The sequence below is a fragment of the Lissotriton vulgaris genome, chromosome 11, assembly GCF_964263255.1.
Source record: "Lissotriton vulgaris chromosome 11, aLisVul1.2, whole genome shotgun sequence".
In the NCBI taxonomy this organism is placed as follows: Eukaryota; Metazoa; Chordata; class Amphibia; order Caudata; family Salamandridae; genus Lissotriton; species Lissotriton vulgaris.
The window spans coordinates 566,790,741-566,810,816 of NC_141699.1; the positions used below are offsets into that span (position 1 = coordinate 566,790,741).

Sequence of the window (20,076 nt, forward strand, 5' to 3'; positions counted from 1 at the left end):
GCTTGGTTCAAGCTCTACAGAAGAAACAGGAAGTGACGCCTGGCATCCACTGGCCAATTAGAGACATTGAAGCCAACAAATGGTAAGCAATGGGCAGGATCCAAGACCTTCATTGTAAACAAAACTCCTCTCAGTGAAAGAGCATGTGCTGTGAGCAGACGACCTAAAAATGTGTGACTATGTCTGCAGTCGCCAATTTTTATTTGTCTCAGTATCTATCACAAAATAACTTCTTTTAAGATTTATTCGATTTTTAAAAACTTTACTTAGCTCCTTCATTTGATGTGTTCGGGCCTTTTTCTCCATCTCATTGTGCAAGATATTTGTTTGTACACTTGTCGTAACGCAGAATGATTTTTGATTGTTGGTGTTTTTTCTTTTGTGGCGCCATTCTACCCACTGTGGCTCTATCGAACTCAAAAAGGTTTGTTTTACTCCATGGCTTACTGATTTTACTAATTAATAGGGTTTTACTGGAAGACCATCAAAGTTGGGTGCAACAATAAGTTGGTCATCTTTGGAAGATAGGAACTGAAGAATATTGTCTTAGCTTGCGGCTGCTCATGGATATGGTCCAAAGGAAACCTTGTGGTACAACGTTCAGCAAGGAACTCAGAAGATAGTTAAGCATTATGCTTTTTAAGCATTGCTTTGTCCCACTTTTCTGCTGCTTTTGCTCATCTAGGTTAGTTGCCTCACCAAGAAAGTCTGAACTTTACCCCATAGTAGTGTTTCCTCTGCTCTTACCATTGGCAGGCACATAAATTGTCAGGAACATGATCTCTTGCAGAGAGGCTGTTGTTAAACAGATACTGGCATAATGTTATAAAAGATTGAAACTTTAGCTGCTTTTAGACTGGCTGCATAACATTCCTTTGAGGGGCTCCAAAAAAAGTTAAGGGCGCATTAGGAATGACACTCAGTTTATTTGTTGTACTACTGGAATGAGCTACTGAGCCAAGGTCTGCATATAGTGACGTTTGGAAAAATGATGTCTCCCTCTTGAATAAGACTCCCAACTCAAATATTTTCACCGCCTGCTTGACAAGAGTCGCTAAATGGATGAGAGCTAACTGTCTCAAGCTCAATGCCAAGAAGGCTGATGTAGTGATCTTCAGCAAGAACAACTCACCATGGGACTCCACCCGGTGGCTGGCCAAACTCTGACCCACACACTGGACCTGTGCCAGGAACCTTGGAATAATCATCAAACTGGACATGACTGCACAAGTCAACGCCATCACAACATCCTGCTTCCACACCCTGAAGATGCTGATGAAGATCTTCCAATGGCTCTCAAGTGACACTAGAAAAATATAACTCATGTCCTAGTCACCAGCGTGTGGACAAAGTAAACACATTCTATGCTGGGATCACCAAGAAACACACTAGAAGAGTGCAAACCACCCAGAACTCGGCAGCCAGACTCCTTCTCAAACTCCCACACAGAGCTCCACTGGCTCCTAATACACTGACAAAGTCATTTCAAACTCCTCTAGCAGTCATTCAAAGCACTACACAACTTCGGCCCCACCTACCTGAACTGTCGCATTTCCTTCCAACAACCACCCAGACATCTCCGCTCCTCAGGACTCCTACTTGTGCATATCCCATGCATAACCAGAACCAGATCAGGAGGAGTGTTCTTTATCATCACTCCTAAAGCTTGGAATGGCAACCCACTTCTCATTAGAACCACCTCCTCCTCTTCGTAAATTACCCAAGAAGTTAAAGACCTGGCTTTTTAATTAACCCACCATAGGCAGGGTTCGGCATACCCACCTGCTCAGCTCCAGGATACTCTCGCAGGTTATAGTGCACTTTACAAATGCACATAACTGTATGATACACAGACCTACATGGTTCATAATTCAGAGCAATACTAGAAACCAAGAAAGGGCTAGGTAAGTTAGGAACCTCACCTATAAGTAATTTGATAGCCTGACAGTGTGCGCACTTCATTCTGTTGTTTCTGGACTGTGAGGTTGTGGTAGAAACGTTGTAGACATACTTAACTCCATTTGCAAGAGATGAAAATCCTGACAATCTATGCACCAGAGAAGAGATCTTTTGTCAGCAAGTAAAAGACTTTCTAACTGTAATATACTTATCATTGCCTGTTTGAGGTACACTACATTCCTCTTACAAAACAGCCTTCCTAATTTTAGATAAGCTACAATCCTCATGTAATATGCCACTTTCTGTACGCTCCTCCTATACCGTTGTCTTAGTCTATGTCCAACTGTCTTCCATGGACTTGGATCCACCAAAATGCCAGGGGTTGAGGAAGTAACACCATTCACCCCTTGACCTTAATGATATCACAAGAAGAGATGTCGCATGACCTTAGCCCTGGTGACATCACAGTTGACATTGCTCTAACTTCATTATAACTGCATGGTTATTGCCTATTTTAGATGCCACTTATATTACGGTGCTGACATGACAGGGGAACACTTTTGTTTCTCTTTGTAATAGGTAAAATATTTTACTAGAAACTGTCATGATATGCAGCATTATGTTATTAATACGAACACACCTGGGCATCAGTTCACCAAAAGGCTTTAGGTAGTGTCAGGCATTCTTTAACTGCTGATGTTCCAGGCTGGACCCCTTGTCCCCCATTCAACCCCGAAACAGATTCCTATGATAGTGAAGCATTAGGAGAATGTCAAGGAGTGAAACAGCGACAAACGAATGTTTTTATTTTGCCCTGCTCACTTCTTTTTTGCCTGGATTATCCCCAAGACCAGCGATAGCGAATGGAGCTCCAGGGGAACCCAAGGCGAGGCAGGGATTGCTACCCCTATCATTGCCAACACCTTAATGGCGTCAAGTTGTACATTTATTTACACTTTCCCGTTTCACAAGTGTCCCAAGCCACTGTTATTCAGGGTGACCAAGTAATTGCACTGCTCTTCCCACCCCTCACTATTACCACACTGAAGCTTATTAACAGGTCTTTCTTTTATTCACATCGTGCACATAACAGTTCAGAATACTCAGTTACAAAAGGAAACCAAAACAAACGAGTAGACTGGTTTCGATTAGTACCAGTGCAACGTGCGTGCATTAAACCGAAAAGAGGATCAAAGGCCTAACCGAGACTTCCGTAGCTTTGTCCACGTGTCTGTTACTTTATTTCTGCCTTGTGCTTCTCTGACCCCATGTTGTCAAAATGTTGCTACTCTCCCCAACTGCAAGAGAGCCTTCTATATACTGGAATATAGAGTCTCTCTAGCCACTGACTGCTGTACCCTCATGTGATTGCTGTGCCATGAAATGTTTTGACTCAGATTTTCTGCTACAATGTCTGAGCTTTGTTGGGCCTCTATTTAGCGCGGGCGCGCGTGTAACAGGCGCCGCGGCAATAATGGACCCGGGACACCATTTAGTTGCTCCGCGTAGTCCCGGACTAACTCCTGGGGCCACGCCTCCTTTATTTATTCAGTACGCGGCGTCCGTACGACACCGCGTATGCGCACGTCTACGTGCGCGATTCACTAGACTGCTAACATGCAGTATCGCGACATTACATTCCTTTCAACCTTTAATTGAACAACAGAATAAACAGATACCTCACAGTCAAAAAGGTAACGCATTAGTGATAAAGAATGATGGGGGCCATCCGGCCGGTTACCAGTCTCGTGGCTCGAAAGTCTGTACTCAGCCCCATGGCAAAGTCCGCCAGTTGTGAAGACGGGGCTGGATTTCTTCTTAGCCCATAGCCTGCGGCTTCTCCCCGGAACAATACTCTCTTGGGGGTTTCTTGATGTTGGATTCCAGAGAACCGGGTTCCCGTGGGTGGTTGAGGACTGATGGTTCTTGGCGTTTCAGCAGCAACGGGACTTGCTGCTGAGATTTCACTCCTGGTGCTGCTTTCACTTCCGAGTGGACTATGATTCTCTTCTGGCCGGCTGGGTGAGTCTTGGCTGGGTCCTTGGCAGGGGTGATCCTCTGTTGGACTGGATGCCTTTTTGAAGAATGAGACGTTGCGTGTGACGGTCTCTCCTCCTCGCTGGGCCGTCACCATGGTGCCGGTGCAGCGCGTGACTGTCCAAGGCCGGGGCTCAAATGGGAGTCTGAACTTACTTCCCGGATATCTGTCTTTCACATAGACGTGATCTCTTTCATTTATGGACGATTCCTTGGCCCTCCGTCGGAAGCTGGCGTAGTCATTTGACCTCCTTCGGTTGAACAGTGTTCTCTCTGCATTTGAGCTACTTGGAGTCCAGGTATGGTGATTGGGGATTGTATCCCGGACTATCCTTGCCATTGCTGATGGGCCGGGGGCGGCTTGCGTAGTGCGATGTGGCGTGAGCCGGTATTCTCTGAGAAAAGAATAGATCGCCTTCTCTAATGGGGCTCCTTCCACATGGGCAATCCGGATGACTTTATTTAGAGTGCGCATAAATCTCTCGACTTCTCAGTTTGCTTGAGGCCATCGGGGCGTCACTTTTCGGTGTTGGATCCCCCATTCAGCGAGATAGTCTGCGAACTCTTGTCCCTGGAAGGGCGGTCCGTTGTCGGTCTTAACCCACTGGAAGATGCCGTGGGTGGCGATGGCTTTCTCAAATTTGGCTATGACCTCTTTGGCTGCGAGTGTTGTCACGATTTCCACTTCTGGATACTTAGTGAAGTCATCAATGATGACGAGCATATGTCTCCCATCCGGCAGGTGTCCGAAATCTGCGCTCCCGCGCTCCCAGGGTCCTCGCGGGTTGTCTTCGGTGATGACCGGGGGGGCAGTCGGGTTGTCCCGCTGCTTGGCTCCATTAGCATTCTTTGACGGTTCGCTCTATTCTGGTGTCCATGTCCGGGGAACCATACTTTTGCACGAAGTCTGCTCTTGGTTTTTACCATGCCTTGGTGCCCACGATGAGCGAGTTTGATGGCTTGTTGTGTTAGGCTCGTTGGCATCACGATTCGGGGCCCTCTCAATAAGCACCCTTGGTTATCCACGGACAGTTCTTCCCGTACTCTTAGTAGTGCTTCTAGAGCGTTTCTTGCCTGTGGTGTCCTTTTGCTCAGTGACTCTTGAAGGGCTCTCCAGTCGTTGGCCTGCAGGGCGTTCACAGCTAGCTGGAGGACCTCATCGTTGCGGGTTGCTTCAATTATCATGTCTATGCTCATGGGTAGCGGCCTTGACCTCTCTATTACCGCCTTGACGTATTCTTCCTTCTCCTCCGCATCTTTTTCTTCTCCCTTCGTTGCTGCTCGGGGGTGTCTGGAGAGGTAGTCTGCGGGGTTTGTCGCCCCCGGTTTGAACTCCAGTTGGTAATCATACTCCTGTAGTTACAGGATCCACTTCTCTATTCTGGGTGGTGGTTTGGAGACCGACCCTCGGAATAGAGGGAGTAGGGGCTTGTGATCTGTGGAGACGGTAAATGGATGCCCATACACATATACATGGAAGTGTCTGCAGGCCCAGTGGATGGCAATGGCCTCCCTCTCAATCTGGGAGTACCGCTGCTCCGTTTCGGTCAGTGATCTGCTGGCGTATGCAATGGGCGCCCAGTCTTCCTCTCCTTGACGCTGCGTCAGGACCGCTCCCAGGCCATAGGGGCTGGCATCGACTGCTATGTTGGTCGGTTTTGCCGGGTCGAAGTACGACAGGGTCTTCTCTGCTGACAGTGCGGCCTTGGTGTTATGGAACGCCGCGCTCTGTTCATCGCCCCACTGCCAGGGGGTAGTCGACTTGGTGAGTTCCCTGAGGGGCCTGGTGAGGTTGGATAGATCTGGGATGAACCTCCCACAGAAATTTACCATGCCCAGGAAGCTTCGCACTTCTGATATGTTCGTCGGGGCTGAGGCTGCTTGCACATCTTTGACTTTGTCAGGGTCAGGAGCGATCCCTTGGTCGGAGAAGGTGTATCCGAAGAAGCTGATCTTATTCTGGAGAAATTGGCATTTCTCCCTGTGCAGCGTTAGGCCTGAGTCTTTAAGTCTCTGCAATACCCCTTTTAACCTTTGGTGGTGCTCCTTGATGGTGTTGGCATATATGAGCAGGTCGTCACTGACGTTCAAAACCACTGGGAGTCTACTTAACACTTCCCTGATGGTGTTTTGGAAGACTTCGGCTGCGCTTGAGATACCGAAGTTGAGGCGTCGATAACGCCTGAGGCCCACGTGGGTAGAGAAGGTGGTGATATACCTGGAGTCTGGGTGCAGAGGCAACTGATGATAGCCGGACCGCAGATCGATCTTGGAAAACCACTTTGCGCCGTTTAATTCTCCCAGGATATCATCAATGGTGGACGTTAAGTGTCGCTCCCTCTTGACTGCCGCGTTGGGTAGGCGCATGTCGACGCATATGCGGACTTGTCCTGGCTGTTTGGGTTTTCGCGCCACCACGATTGGCGATACCCACAGGGTGGGCCCGCTGACCTTCTCGATAATGCCTTGTTGCTTGAGGGCCTCGAGTTCTTCTTCCACCTTTTTCCTGAGGTGGAATGCTATCCTACGGTGTCTGAGGGCGACCGGTTGGATGGACGGGTCTATGTGGAGGGAAACCTCTTTTCCTTTTAGACACCCAATGCCTTGAAACGTGTCTTCAAATTAATCGAGGATGGCATCCAACTCCTCCTCCAGTACGGCCATTGCGAAAAAGATCAGTTGGAGTTCTTCCGCTGCCCGTCCGCTGAGGAGCATGCCGCTGCCTTTTTTGGTTACGTAGACAGTCGTCGGGACCTTCCTGTCTTGATGGCGTAGCTCCGTTTGGAAGCATCCGATTAGCGGGATTGGAGTCTTTTGCCCATAGGCGAAGACGCAGATTTTTGCTGCCTTGAGAGTGGGTTTGTCCCGCAGTTGGTTGTACACATCTGCCGCCATGAGTTCAATCGAGGCTCCTGTGTCGATGGTAGCCTTCACTTCTTGTTGGTTAACCTTATGCGGCATCTTGGGAGGCGCCTCTTCTTCCTTTGTGGCTGATTGATGGCAAATACGTAGTGGACCGCATAGTCGCTGGAATCATCGTCCATGTCTTCGCTATCTGGGTTTTCTCTGATTGCGTGGCCCGCCTCTGGTTTTTGTTTGGAGGACCTGCAGACTGATGCGAAGTGGTTCATGCGTCCACATGCGCCGCATTTCTTCCCGCGCGCTGGACAGTCTTGAGCACGGTGGGGCATTCCTCCGCAGTATCCACATTCTCTTCTGCGTTCTTGTGGCTTCTTTCCTCCAAATTGTCGCTGCTTTTGCCGGACAACATTCACTTGCTCAGCCGTGTTGACTTGCTCTGCTTTCACCGGTCTATGGAGTGCTGCCTCCATATGAGATGCTCTCGCCTGCGATAGCTCTTTAGAGCGGCCCAGTTTTAGGATGTCGGCTAGCGGTTTTCCATCCTCTTGGAGAATTTTGACTCGTAAGTTGGAAGAGTAGCACCCTTGAATTATTTGGCCACGTATCTCCTCTTGTTCGTCCCTGAAACCACAGGTGCTGGCGAGTTCTTTCAGCCTGCCGTGGAACGCGTCTAGTGACTCTTCCGCTTCCTGTCGCGCTTGCCGGAATATGAAACGTTCATAATCCTTGCTGGCCATGGGTTCAAAATGTGCGTTGAGCGCATTGAGGAGTGTGACGTAGGTTTGCGGCATCGCTTCTACTAGGGTCTTGTAGATTCTGTGGATATCCTTCCCTCCTAGGTGAAGAAGAAGTGCCCTGCGCTGTTCCCTCGCCGTTCCAGCACCTTCGAAATAGAATTGTAACCGCTCTGTCCAGTCTTTCCATCTTGGCGCCAGGGAAGCAGGTGCACCATCGACCACAAATGGTCCAATGGGGGGAATGGCCGCCATATTGGCACGTGGGGTCCCTTCGTGAGCTGGTGGTAGGTCACAGACGCTGTGGTCGCCAGGAAATGACACCCACCTGAGGGGACTCGTCAATAGGCCTCTGAGCAGGGCTTGTGCCGTGAAAAATGGCGAAAACAGGGCCACCTCCGGTGACAGGGATCCTCCTGTGTCAGCTTTAGTGGGCGTATGCCTCCCCAAACATTTGCAGATGCTTAGCGCCTCTTACGTTCATGCTTCCAGTCCAGGCTAGAGACTTGCCCCTGGGGTGCACACTGCAAAGCACACCCCCTGTAATGAGCACACTCACGCGGGGTCACCAGCGCTGTGGCCGGAGCGGGGATCTCAGCTGGGCTGACTACATTTGGGGCTCTGGGTGCAGATCGAGCATCGGCACTCCGGCGGGCAGGCAGGAGCGGCCATCGGAGCACAGCGTGGGGTCTTTTACACCCTCGTCGCCATTGTCGGGCTTCTATTTAGCGCGGGCGCGCGTGTAACAGGCGCCGCAGCAATAATGGACCCGGGACACCATTTAGTTGCTCCGCGTGGTCCAGGACTAACTCCTGGGGCCACGCCTCCTTTATTTATTCAGTACGCGGCCTCCATACGACACCGCGTATGAGCACGTCTACGTGCGCGATTCACTAGACTGCTAACATGCAGTATCGCGACATTACAAGCTTGACTTCAAAATATTATTTTACTTCCCGCATAATCAAGAGATCTGTTTCACGCGCTTTTCTCCTTTGAAACACCCAACCGGAGACAACATGTATCTGTTGTGAACTCTCATAGCATCCTACAACGTTCTTGTTTGTCCTTTCGATTCACCTGCCTTTTAAAGTGCCGCAAATGTGGTAAATTTAACATAAACAGGTATTTGCCTACATTTCCAGCCCAGTTATTCCCCCCTGAACTCCTAGGGATGATTAATTAGCAAGCTTCTCTGTTCTCATTCAGCACATCGAGCACACTGTTTTCCACCGAATAAAGGCCTCTTTGTTATAACCTTCTTCACTCATCACCTAACAGCCCCAGCTCTCTGTGCTGCATGCACCCAAGCCTCATGTCTTGTCTTTGTCTTGTTTTAATTTCCTAATGTCAGTCTGGATAACGCAGAACTGCACAAATCCCACTGGAGAGAGTTTAACTTATCTTTACATTAAATCAATCAGTCCCAACATTTTACATTTTCCTTTTAATTTGCTGCACCTCGACTTCTGGCTGAGGTTAATGGTGCCCAACATCCTATCCTTACACATGCTTAGTTCTATTGTATGTGCTGTCTGGTTGGTTTATATGCGGGCTAGAGTAGGCAAAGACATTGTATTTGATTAACAAACATCTTCTGGAAATTAGTGGGCCATAACTTCATAATTCCAAGTACATGTTGCCTATGACTGAGGCCAAAATAGCACTAGTAAATTACAGAAAACGTTGACTTAACCACCCATTTGCCTTGTAAGGCAAAACAAAGATGCCAAATAGCAAAATTGACGGTTCTTGTTGAAGTGGTTTGTGTTGCATGTGTGATTTGCAACTGGTAGAGTGGGTGGACAGTTGTTCGATTCCTGATATGGTTTAGAAGTATCGGACATGTTTTTTGCACATAATTATAAAACCGCACATCTCTTCTTGCCTCTTATAGATATTTGTGAAAGAAATTGAAGCCAAAGGATGGAAGCAACGGTACGAAGAGAGCAGACAGGAGGTCATGGAAATGAGGTACTGTATGTATTTTCATCCTAATTAAATTGGCTTTGTTGGATCTCAGGGTTGTATGCCCTACTCGGCAGCGAAAGGACGCACCAGCAATGTATATTCACAGTGTGCTGTGCCAGGTGTTCTGCTCAGGTCGTTATTTACTGCATTCCTCAAGCAGTTTTTACACTTGAAGAACCCGTTGCAGATCCGTTTACTCTCAGTCCAATGTGCTGTTACATGCGTTTTAAGACTTTTTTCAACCTTGATCAAATTATTTTTTATATAAACATACTTGTCATAAATTAGCCTAATATATCGAGGCTCCAGACACAAATCTTTTTCAGAAAAATCCGTGTTCCCTTAACACAGCATAGACAGGAGATAGCTGAACTGGAAGTAGAAAAGGGAGAGCACAGAGACGTGCAGGGGATAAAGGTTACGGGAACATCAAGGGAAAGAAAGTGCACATCAGATCCAATCACTGGAAATTAAGCGGGGAAATGGAATTGTAAAGTACAGTATTTAAGTTAAGTAGGAAGTGGGAGGAGTCGGACACGCAGCAGAATTGTGCTTAAAAGAAACTCGCGTTTCACTTTTTTAATGCTCCAATTTGACAAGCTGCAGCAGAAGCACTAGATTGTTTTGGACAGTGTATAGAGACTTCTGGTGGAAGGGCAGGATTTACAGCAGCATTTGGCTACAATAAAGGGACTTGATAGAAAAGTTCAGGCAAGAGAGAGTAGCGTGGTCACTCATGAACCAACAAGCATCTGGAGGCACTGATAGCTACTTCAGAGGGCGAAGTCCAAATTAAGTGCCATCTGATGTTGCCAAGTCAAGGAAATATGATGAAGATGGGTGAGCTTAAGAAAATGCCTTATTGTGAGCAAGAGTTGGTCCTAAGAGAGGGTTAGTAGCAGGAATAAGCATTAAGATTGGTAAAATCCACGTCCTGCAAATATCAATTGCCTGTAAGATTACTGTCTGGTAACTCATGTTAGTGCTTAAATGTTTTTGAAAATATTCACTTTATCAGAAAGCTATGTTTAGTTTCACCTTTCAAACAAAATAGTGAATACTTATTTAAAATAAAAATAAAAATGCTATCTCTTTTATTTTGCAGAAAAATTGTTGCCGAATATGAAAAAACAATTGCACAGATGATAGGTAAAGATAACATTCAATAAATCTATCGTTACCTTATAGAGTGTGTTTCATGAGTCATTCCTCGTGTAATTAATGTTTGAGTCTTTGAATACGCTGCGTAAGCTGGTGAAAGATGACAGAATCTGTGGATCCACTCCACTGCCCTGATTTATTTAATACATTTCCATAGACTGAGGTAATGGGTCATATGTGTTGGTTTTGATCTGCAAGTTTTTTTAAAGAGTAATAGTTCACCATGTGTATGTTTTATTATGTTAAGCAGAAGATGAACAGAGGACCAGCATGGCGTCTCAGAAGAGCATCCAGCAGATCACAATGGAGAAGGACCAAGCCGTGTCGGACCTGAACTCTGTAGAAAGGTCTTTGTCTGAACTATTCCGGAGATACGAGAACTTAAAAGGAGTCCTCGAGGGCTTCAAAAAGGTGAGCCGTGCATACCTTTTCAAGCTCGGCAATGCGGCGTGGCTCAACGGCAGACTTGGGTGAACCCAATCATTTGGCTTATTTATAGAACATATGGCCTATGTTGGCAAGCTTTCTCAATTCACATATCTATATTTCCCAAATATTATGTAACATTAAAAAACAGTTACAAGCGTATACTATTAACGTCTAACTGATTAGACACCTCTAACCTATTAGGAGCTACTGTATTCACAAGGGTGAAGAGATTTGAATGCAAGGTCATTCACATTCTACCATTCTACAGGTGTAGATACCGCTATAAGCTCATCTAACCCCTTTTAGATTGAAGCCTACCAGATTGCTGTCTGGTTTGCTAACGACATCCTAGGGACATTCGGAGAGCTTCCCTGGGAATGCATTCCACCTGTAGTTTACCATGGCTTTGTGGCTTATAACTTAAATTTGCTTGCTTTCTGTTTGCTGGCTTTCTTTGTTTTTAGCTGTCCAGCTACAGATCGTCCCTTTTCTTGGCCAAATCTTATTTACTGTATTCTTCCACCAGTACTGAATTTCTGTAATCAGGCCTTGAAATCTTGTTCATAACCCGCCACATTTGCTGTGTAGAAAAAACAATGAGAGAAAAAGGGTATTCTGCATGGGAATACTCCTGGTCCCCTTAATCGATATCACCAAACAATAGGAGGAGTACACCCTGGAGGCACCTCAATGCCTCCGTAGGAAAGATAGAGGTGCACAAAAAGGACAGATTAGTCCTTTGTTAGAAGACATTTGCTGTGTAGTCCAAGACTACGGTCACATGTCAGGCTTTGATTTCCTGGGAGCTTGGTGTTTACTTTTCTTTCACTGATTTCAAAGTCAAAGGATTTATGTGACAATCATACTGGCTACTGAGGTTGTGCTGGTCGTAATGGCTGTAGGATTTTCTTTTTCTTTTCTAGAACACAACAACATTTAAATGTCTAATTGAACTGTACAGATATTTCAGAATTAGGACATCATAAATGATGCACATTTTTTATTAATTCTGAAGTGTGTTGGAAACAAATATTTGAATACAATCAAAACAAATCAATACACTAGGTGATGACATTTCCACACATTATCATTTGTGCGTTGTATACTTTCATCAGTAAAACTGTATGTCTGTACAAATGTATTGGTCATTTAAATTGAAGATGTGCTGTCTGTAATGGCTGTATGCTAGCACAGCATGCATACTCCATTTTACTTTACTTCACCATCCTATGCACTGTTCCATCCCACTTCACTTTACTCTGCACCACCCCACTCTGTCACTGCACTCTACTCTGCACCACTCCACTCTGTCACTGCACTCTACTCTGCACCACTCCACTCTACTCTGTACCACCCCACTCTACTCTGTGCCAGTGCACTCTAGTCCACACTACTCTTCTCCACTGCACCCTTCACCACTGCATTCTGCACTAATCTACTCTGCACTACACCCTATGCCACTGCACTCTACGCTAATGCACTCTACTCTTGCCCCCTCCACTCTATGCCAGTCCACTGCATGATCTAGCCTACTCTGCACCATTGCACTCAACACCACTCTACTATACACCACTGTACTCTATTGTCCACCACTCTTCTGTACCACTCTACTTCATGCCACAATACTCTACAACACTCTCCACAACTGCATTCTAAGCCAACTGCACTCTACACCGTTGCACTCTACACCTATCTATTCTTCATCAGTCTATGCCAGTGCATTCCACACCAGTTCACTATATGCCACTTTACTATACACCACTGCCCTCTACGACAGTCTCCTCTGCAACACTGCACTTTCTGCCACTCTACTCTGCATCACTCAATGCCACTGCACTCTTCCCTGTACTACTCCAGTCTGCACCACTCCATGCCACTTCACTCAACGCAACTCTACTCTGCATCACTGCACTCTCCAACACTGAACTCTACACATCTCTACACCGCGGCACTCTTATGCAAATACACTCTATGCCATGCTAATCTACTCTGCACCACTGCACTCTACAATACTCTTTTCCACACCGCTGCTCCTATGCCAACACACTCTCCACCACTTTACTCAAAACCACTATATACTCTGCATCACTGCACTATACACCACCACATTTTACTCAGTAGCACTCTATGCCACTGCAGTCTACAAAAATGCACTGGACGCAGCTCTACTTTACACTACTGCACTCTACTCTGCAACACTGCCCTCACTGACACTGAACTCTACGCTACTTTAATCTGCACCACTCTGCTCTGTGCCACTGTCCTAAATGCCACCTCACTCTACTCTGCATCACTCTATGGCACTCTGCTGTACTCCACCGCCAATGCTATCTACGTTGCTACACTCTATACCAATCTATTCTACCCCACTCTAATCTACTATGCACCAGTGCACTCGGACACTGCACTTTACGCCGCTCTGCTCTACGCTTCTTTACTCTATACCACTTTACTCTGCCAATGCACTTTACCCCACCCTATTATGCACCACTGTGCTTTTCGCCACTGCACTCTACACCACATAAGTCCACTCCACTGTGCATGACTCACTTCTGCACCACTCCACTCTGTCACTCTACTCAGCAACACTGCACTCAATCCCACTGCATTCTACGCCGCTATTATATGCCACTGCACTCTACCAAGCGCCACTTCACTCTACTCTGAAACTATCTACTATGTCTCTACATGCTATGCCACCTCACTCTACCCAGTGGCACTCTACTCTGCACCATTCTGCACCACTTTACTCAGAACTAATGCACTCTACAGCACCTCCCTCTACTTCATTTACTCTCCACCACTATACTCTACCCTATTTACTCTACACCACTATACTCTACTCTGCAACACTCTACATCACTGAACGCTACACCACTCTACACCATTGCACTCTGCATCAGTGCACTCTGCACCACCCTACTCTGCGCCATGGCACAATGCACCACTGCACTCTGTGCCACTTCACTCTATGGCACTACTATGCAAGACTGCACTCCCTGCCACCAAATTCAATGTCCATGTACTCTGAACCACTGCACTCTACTTTGCACCACTCTACACCACTCTGCTGCAGTCTATGCCAAGGCACTGTACACCACTACATTCTACCTCTCCATTCTATGCCACACTAATCTATTCTGCACCACTGCACTCTATACTACTCCATTCTAGGCCACTGCACTGTGCACAACTATATGCCTCTGCAATCTACCCTGCACCACTCCATTCTACACCACTTAATTCTACTCTGAAACAATCTACTTTACACCACTGTCCTCCACGCCACTCTACTACTCCATTCTGCACCACTACACTCAACTCCATTTAAGGTGAAGTATAAAACATCAGGCATAATCAGTGCTTTAAATGGGCAGGTACTGTCCTGTACGGAGTATTGGCACTTTTTTATTTTGAGAGGGAGAGTACTGGCACTTCTCAAAAGAAATGCTATACTTTTAATTGTAGAGTATCAGCACTTCTCAGAAACAAGTTGGTACTCTGGTACAGAGTACCTGCACTTCTATTTATCCATTTCAAGCACTGGGCACCTCTGCACTCTACACCACTGTCCTCCACGCCACTCTACTACTCAATTCTGCACCACCCCACTCTACTCCATATAACTCTGCTCCTCTCTACTCTACGCCACTGCACGCTGTGCCAATCAAGTCTACACCACTTTACTCAAAACCAATGCACTCCACACCACTGCACTCTGTGCATACTCAGCACCAGTGTACTTTACGCCTCTTCACTCTAGGCCACTCTACGACACTACACTCCATGGTGCCCTCTACATCCACACACTCATTAACCCCTTCCATGCTGGTGACGAACCCCAGCCGTCACGCTCTGCGGCGCTCGTGTGCTGATGACGGCTGGGGTTCGTCACGGCCCCGCCCTGTTCTTTTGTTTACCGCACAGCGGCGGAAACGGCCCAGCATGGAAGGGGTTAATCCCAAACCCCATACCATGATCTGTAAAATAACCCTTTCTAGACTCTCCCCTACTCTACCCCTCCTAGCATCATCTGACCCCTCTGTTCTCCAGTATTAGGGGTGTCTTTCATAGATTCACATGCTTGAATATTCCCTGTCGTCAAAGTGGGAGTCCCACGGTACATAAAAATAGCAATAAATGCTAAAAAATATATGTATGTCAGAACATAACATAAGAAAGAAATAGAAGTAAATACATAACTGAAATCTCTAAAACAATTCCTCCAAAGGAATGCATGATAGAGAGAGAAAACACTTGTAACATATCACTGTCATTATGTTAGTCCAAACTACAGCCAATCAGGCGCCTGCACCCTCTGGAACCTTCTCCTCAGAAGCTCAAGCCCTCAGATTTTCTACCCCACGTCGCGTGAAGGGAGTCTCCCTGAGCTCTGCTCAGTTTTTTCCTCAACTGCTTCTTGTTTCCTGAACTTTCATCATGTCAAGTAAGAAGTCTTTATTCCGACCTTGCTCTTCTTGTGGGAAGTTGCGTCTTTTTAAAGAGGACCCCCCACAAGAAATGTATTTATTGTCTCTACCCTGAGCATGAAGTTGGCAGCTGCAAGTTTTGTAGAACCTTTTCTAACAAGACTCTAAAGGACAGAGAAGGCCGTCTCCTCCTCTGGCTCCAACGTCTTAAAAACGTCTGATGCTGAGAGTTTTCAATCTGGACCCTCCACTGCAGCCTCTAAGCGTGGTAGTGTGCAGGATAAGCCTTCTCCTTTTCTAAAGAAGAAACTGGCCCTGCCTTTGGCCTCTGTGGTGTCCCCACCAGCTCCTACTACTGCTGCGACCACGAGACCTGGCTCTCAGGCGTTTTCTGCTGCCTCCCTCGTAGACGGGAGCATTCCGGCGACGAGATCTGCAGTGTCTAAATCGTCGACACTGACGACGACGTCAGCTTTTACCTCGTCGACGACGGTCTCGTCGACGGACTTAATGTCGACGAGAGTTTCATTGGCCTTTCAGACTCTCATCGACGATTCCCATCAACTCGTTGATGAAGAAACCAGCATCGTCGACGAAAGCCATCAAAAAGTCTTTGTCGTCGACGAAGACTCCGTCGGCTAAAGCCTCGTCGACGAGGGCTCCGTCTACAGGGGTGTCTCCTGCGTCGACGACTTCGTCGGCTGCTTTGCCATCTACAATACTTCCATCGACGACGACTCCGTCGACGACGGCTTAGTCGACGAGCCTACTGTCTACGATGGATTCATCGAAGTCATTTTCATCGACGGCCATTTCAGCACCATCAACGATAACGTCGACGGCACCGTCAACGGTGGCACCATCTTCCTTTGCCTTGTTGCCTCTAGTGCCTTTACCTTCTTCAGGTTCTGCATCTGTCGCCACCGATCTTTCACATCATCGCCGTCAAACACCATGCCACCAGTTGTTTGCTCCAGATCTGCAGCCTCCTTCACCTATGTTTGCCACTACCTCTGAGCACGACTCGGACTCTGGTAATGATGTGGATGGCACTTTCAGGGCGGCCCACAGTCTGTCTGATCTAATCATCAAATGTCAAGATTCCAGCAGTGACGACGACGGGGGCGACCAGGAGTCTCAAGCTGAGGAACAGTGCATCCAAGTTCCAATGGCTACTTTGCCTTTGTCTTTGATTTCAAATCTCCAGCATATGTTGGACGACTACAACCGGCGTTTTCCAGCAACGCCACAAGGTACACCTAGATAATCACCTGCTGCGACAGCTCCGCCATCTGTTCCACCAACTTTGCCACCGACGCCTTCACCCCAGGTTCAAACGTCGGTCAAGATTCACACAGCTGTGTATTCACAGGATGCGGATGATGAGGCGATTCCAGAACTGGACGACGGAGAGGTCGACGATGATACGGATAATGATGATGCCGCAACCGGCATGGCAGAGTGGGACGTCTACCAAATGCAGACGCCCTCCCCTCCGCCAGGAGAATCTGGGGATTCCCCTCCAGTAGATATTGCCAGTTTTCATCTGTTGATGGATAGAGCGGCTCAGCGCTTTAAATTACCAAGGACACAGAGAGAGGAGGACTGTTTCCTCTACGATTTCAAGAACCAGCCTTTCAAACAATTCCACACGATTCCAATAATCGATTTTATATGGAAGGAGGGAGTTAAGCTCATGCAGGCTCCGAATTCGTTGCCTGCCTAAATGCTGCGCCTTGAGAAGAAATATAAGGCCCCAACTGGTTCACTAGCATGCCTGGTCTCTCACCCTAAGCCGGATTTGGTTGTAACTCAGGCAGCACAGCGTCTGGCCCGTAATCCAGCATCTCCAATCACCGCACCTCCAGATAGAGAAGGTCGGTGCCTATACGCCATTGGACGAAAATTCTACACCATGGCTTCCACTACAGTTCGGGCGGCGAATGCCTTAGTCATCTTGGGCCGCTACGACCGGCAGATGTGGTCGGACATATCTGCCCTAGTCGACCTCATCCCTGACTCTTCCAAAGCGGATACTCAGCAAATCCTCCAGGACGGACAAAGAGCATCTGAAGAGATGATTGACTGCGCAGTCGATATTGCGGGCACTGGTTTCCACCAGCTTGCTATTGCGGCTGCCTTACGACGCCAGGGTTGGTTGAAGGCCACCTCCTTCCGGCAGGAAGTTCAATCCTTGATATGCCATATGATGGTGAATCGCTGTTTGGGTCACACATAGACAAAGCTCTAGAGTCCATTAAGAAGGACACTGATACGGCTAAATCACTGGGCACTTTGCAATTTCGGAAGCAGCCATTTCGGGGTGCACGCGGATGCAGCACTTCTTCCACTTTTTGAGGAGGACAATCTCAATATCGCTCCTACAATCAGAGCAACCAACTTTACTCTTCCAACCAAAAGCAGTCAAATCGACAACAGTCCTCAAAGCCCTATAGGGGAAAGTCATCCTATCGGGGATCCACTCCCAAACGCCAATGACTTTTGTCATCTCCAAAGTGTTGGAGGTCGAATCTCTCTGTTTTATTCTCACTGGTCTATCACCTCGGACCGCTGGGTTTTGGACATTGTGCTGAAAGGTCATACCTTAGAGTTCGTCAAGATTCCTCCTCATACTCCACCGTCTGGCCCGCCTCCTACCCATCTCAAGGAGCTTTACCATCAAGTCCGTTTTCTTGTTCAGAAAGGTGCAGTCGAAGTGGTTCCAGTGTCTCAGGGAGGAGAGGGGTTTTACTCTCGTTTCTTCCTCATACTCAAGAAGACGGGAGATTGGCGACCAATTCTGGATTTGAGGGCTCTCAACAGATACCTAAAGAGCCAATCTTTCCGCATGCTGACACTACTGGAGATCCTGCGTCTTCTGGCCAGCGGGGATTTCATGACCACCATAGACCTTCAGGACGCATACTTTCATGTCCCAATTCTCCAACTGCATCGAAAGTACCTGCGCTTCAGGATGGGGGAGACACATTATCAGTTCAAGGTGTCCATCAACTACCGCCCCATTTCACTCTTACCATTCCTGGCGAAGGTACTGGAACGTCATGTAACCAGTACACTGAGCACCTTTGTGGAGACGAACAACGTATTGGCCTCTAGGCAGGCTGGGTTCCGCCCCGCTCACTCCACAGAATCCGTAGTCATATCGGTCCTTGACAATCTCAGAGAGGGCATGGACACCAACCATTCCCAGGCCTTGGTCCTCCTTGATCTCCCGCCGCTTTTGACACGGTTGACCATACCATCTTACTGTCCCGTGTCAGAGCGGCGGGAATCAAGGGCTCGGCCTTGGTCTGGTTGTCCTCCTTCCTGCACGACCGCTCCCAAGCTGTGCAATTGGGTGACTACTCTGCGGATTTCCGGGCAGTTCAATGCGGGGTACCCCAGGGATCTTCCCTCTCCCCTCTGCTATTTAATTTATACATTTCCCCTCTTATTTATGCCCTTCAACAGCTGGAGGTCTCCGTTTATAACTACGCGGATGACCTCCAGCTCATCTTCTCCCTTTCTTCCTCCCCCCAGTCAATATCTAATTTCCACTCAGTCATGAAGTTTATCCAAGACTGGATGAACCACAACCACCTGAAGCTAAACCCCGACAAAACGGAGCTGGTGCTGACGGGTGGTTGCTCCAGTCCTTGGTCCTCTCGCTTCTGGCCCCCTTCCCTTGGTTCCCCCCCCCACCCCTTCTTCCTCTGTAAAAACCCTTGGTTTCAAACTCAATGACCAACTCTCTCTTCATTCTGAAGTCAGCTCCGTTGTTTCCTCATCGTTCCTTTCCCTCCGTACCATCCGCAAAGTCTCTCGCTTTTTCTCTTTCTCCGCACTCAAACTCATAGTCCTAGCGATGGTTATCTCCCGCCTGGACTATGGCAATGCCCTTTATAGTGCCATGCCTGCGTACATCACGAGACGCCTTCAGTTGGTTCACAACCAGGCGGCTCGCCTGGTTTTCAATCTACCCAAATCACACTACGTCACTCCTCTCCTCAAGTCCCTGCACTGGCTCCCTATACCGGAACGAGCCCAGTTTAAGCTGGGCTACATTATTTTTAATACCCGATCTGGGTCAGCCCCCGCCTTTATCACATCCGAAATTCACTCATATGTCCCATCCAGGGAGCTGCGCTCATCTACTCAACAATTCCTCGTAGTTCCCCGTTTTAGAAGGAAAAAATGGGGCGGCTCCAAATTTTCTACAATCGCTCCCACATTTTGGAATTCCCTCCCGGCTCATTTGAGATCTTGCACCCAGTATTCTCTTTTTCGCAAGGCACTCAAAACCTTCCTTTTTACCCAAGCCTTCCCTTCCTAACTGCACCTTAGGCGCCCCGTTCCTTCTGTCCCTCAGGATTTGTAGTACTCCATAGCGCCATGAAACCGCTCGGTGTACGTGTGCTCAAGAAATATTTTAAACTCAAACTCAAGGTGTTGCCTTTGGGACTCCGATCCGCCCCTCGTGTGTTCACGAAGGTGTTGGCTCCTGTGGTGGCTCACCTAGGCCTCCGAGGCGTCCAAATTTTTCCATACTTGGA

The 20,076-nt window shown here is 47.7% G+C and overlaps 1 protein-coding gene across 5 annotated transcripts in view; it reads left to right on the forward strand.

The window, feature by feature from the left end:
* Positions 1-20,076, forward strand: part of TACC1 (transforming acidic coiled-coil containing protein 1) — a 622,141-nt gene that overhangs the window by 561,962 nt on the left and 40,103 nt on the right. For all 5 annotated transcript variants that reach the window (XM_086943657.1, XM_086943659.1, XM_086943655.1 and 2 more), the window contains 3 exons: positions 9,430-9,506; positions 10,609-10,652; positions 10,915-11,075. In XM_086943657.1, coding sequence (XP_086799783.1) covers positions 9,430-9,506; positions 10,609-10,652; positions 10,915-11,075 — 282 coding nt within the window. The remainder of the gene's footprint in view (positions 1-9,429; positions 9,507-10,608; positions 10,653-10,914; positions 11,076-20,076) is intronic.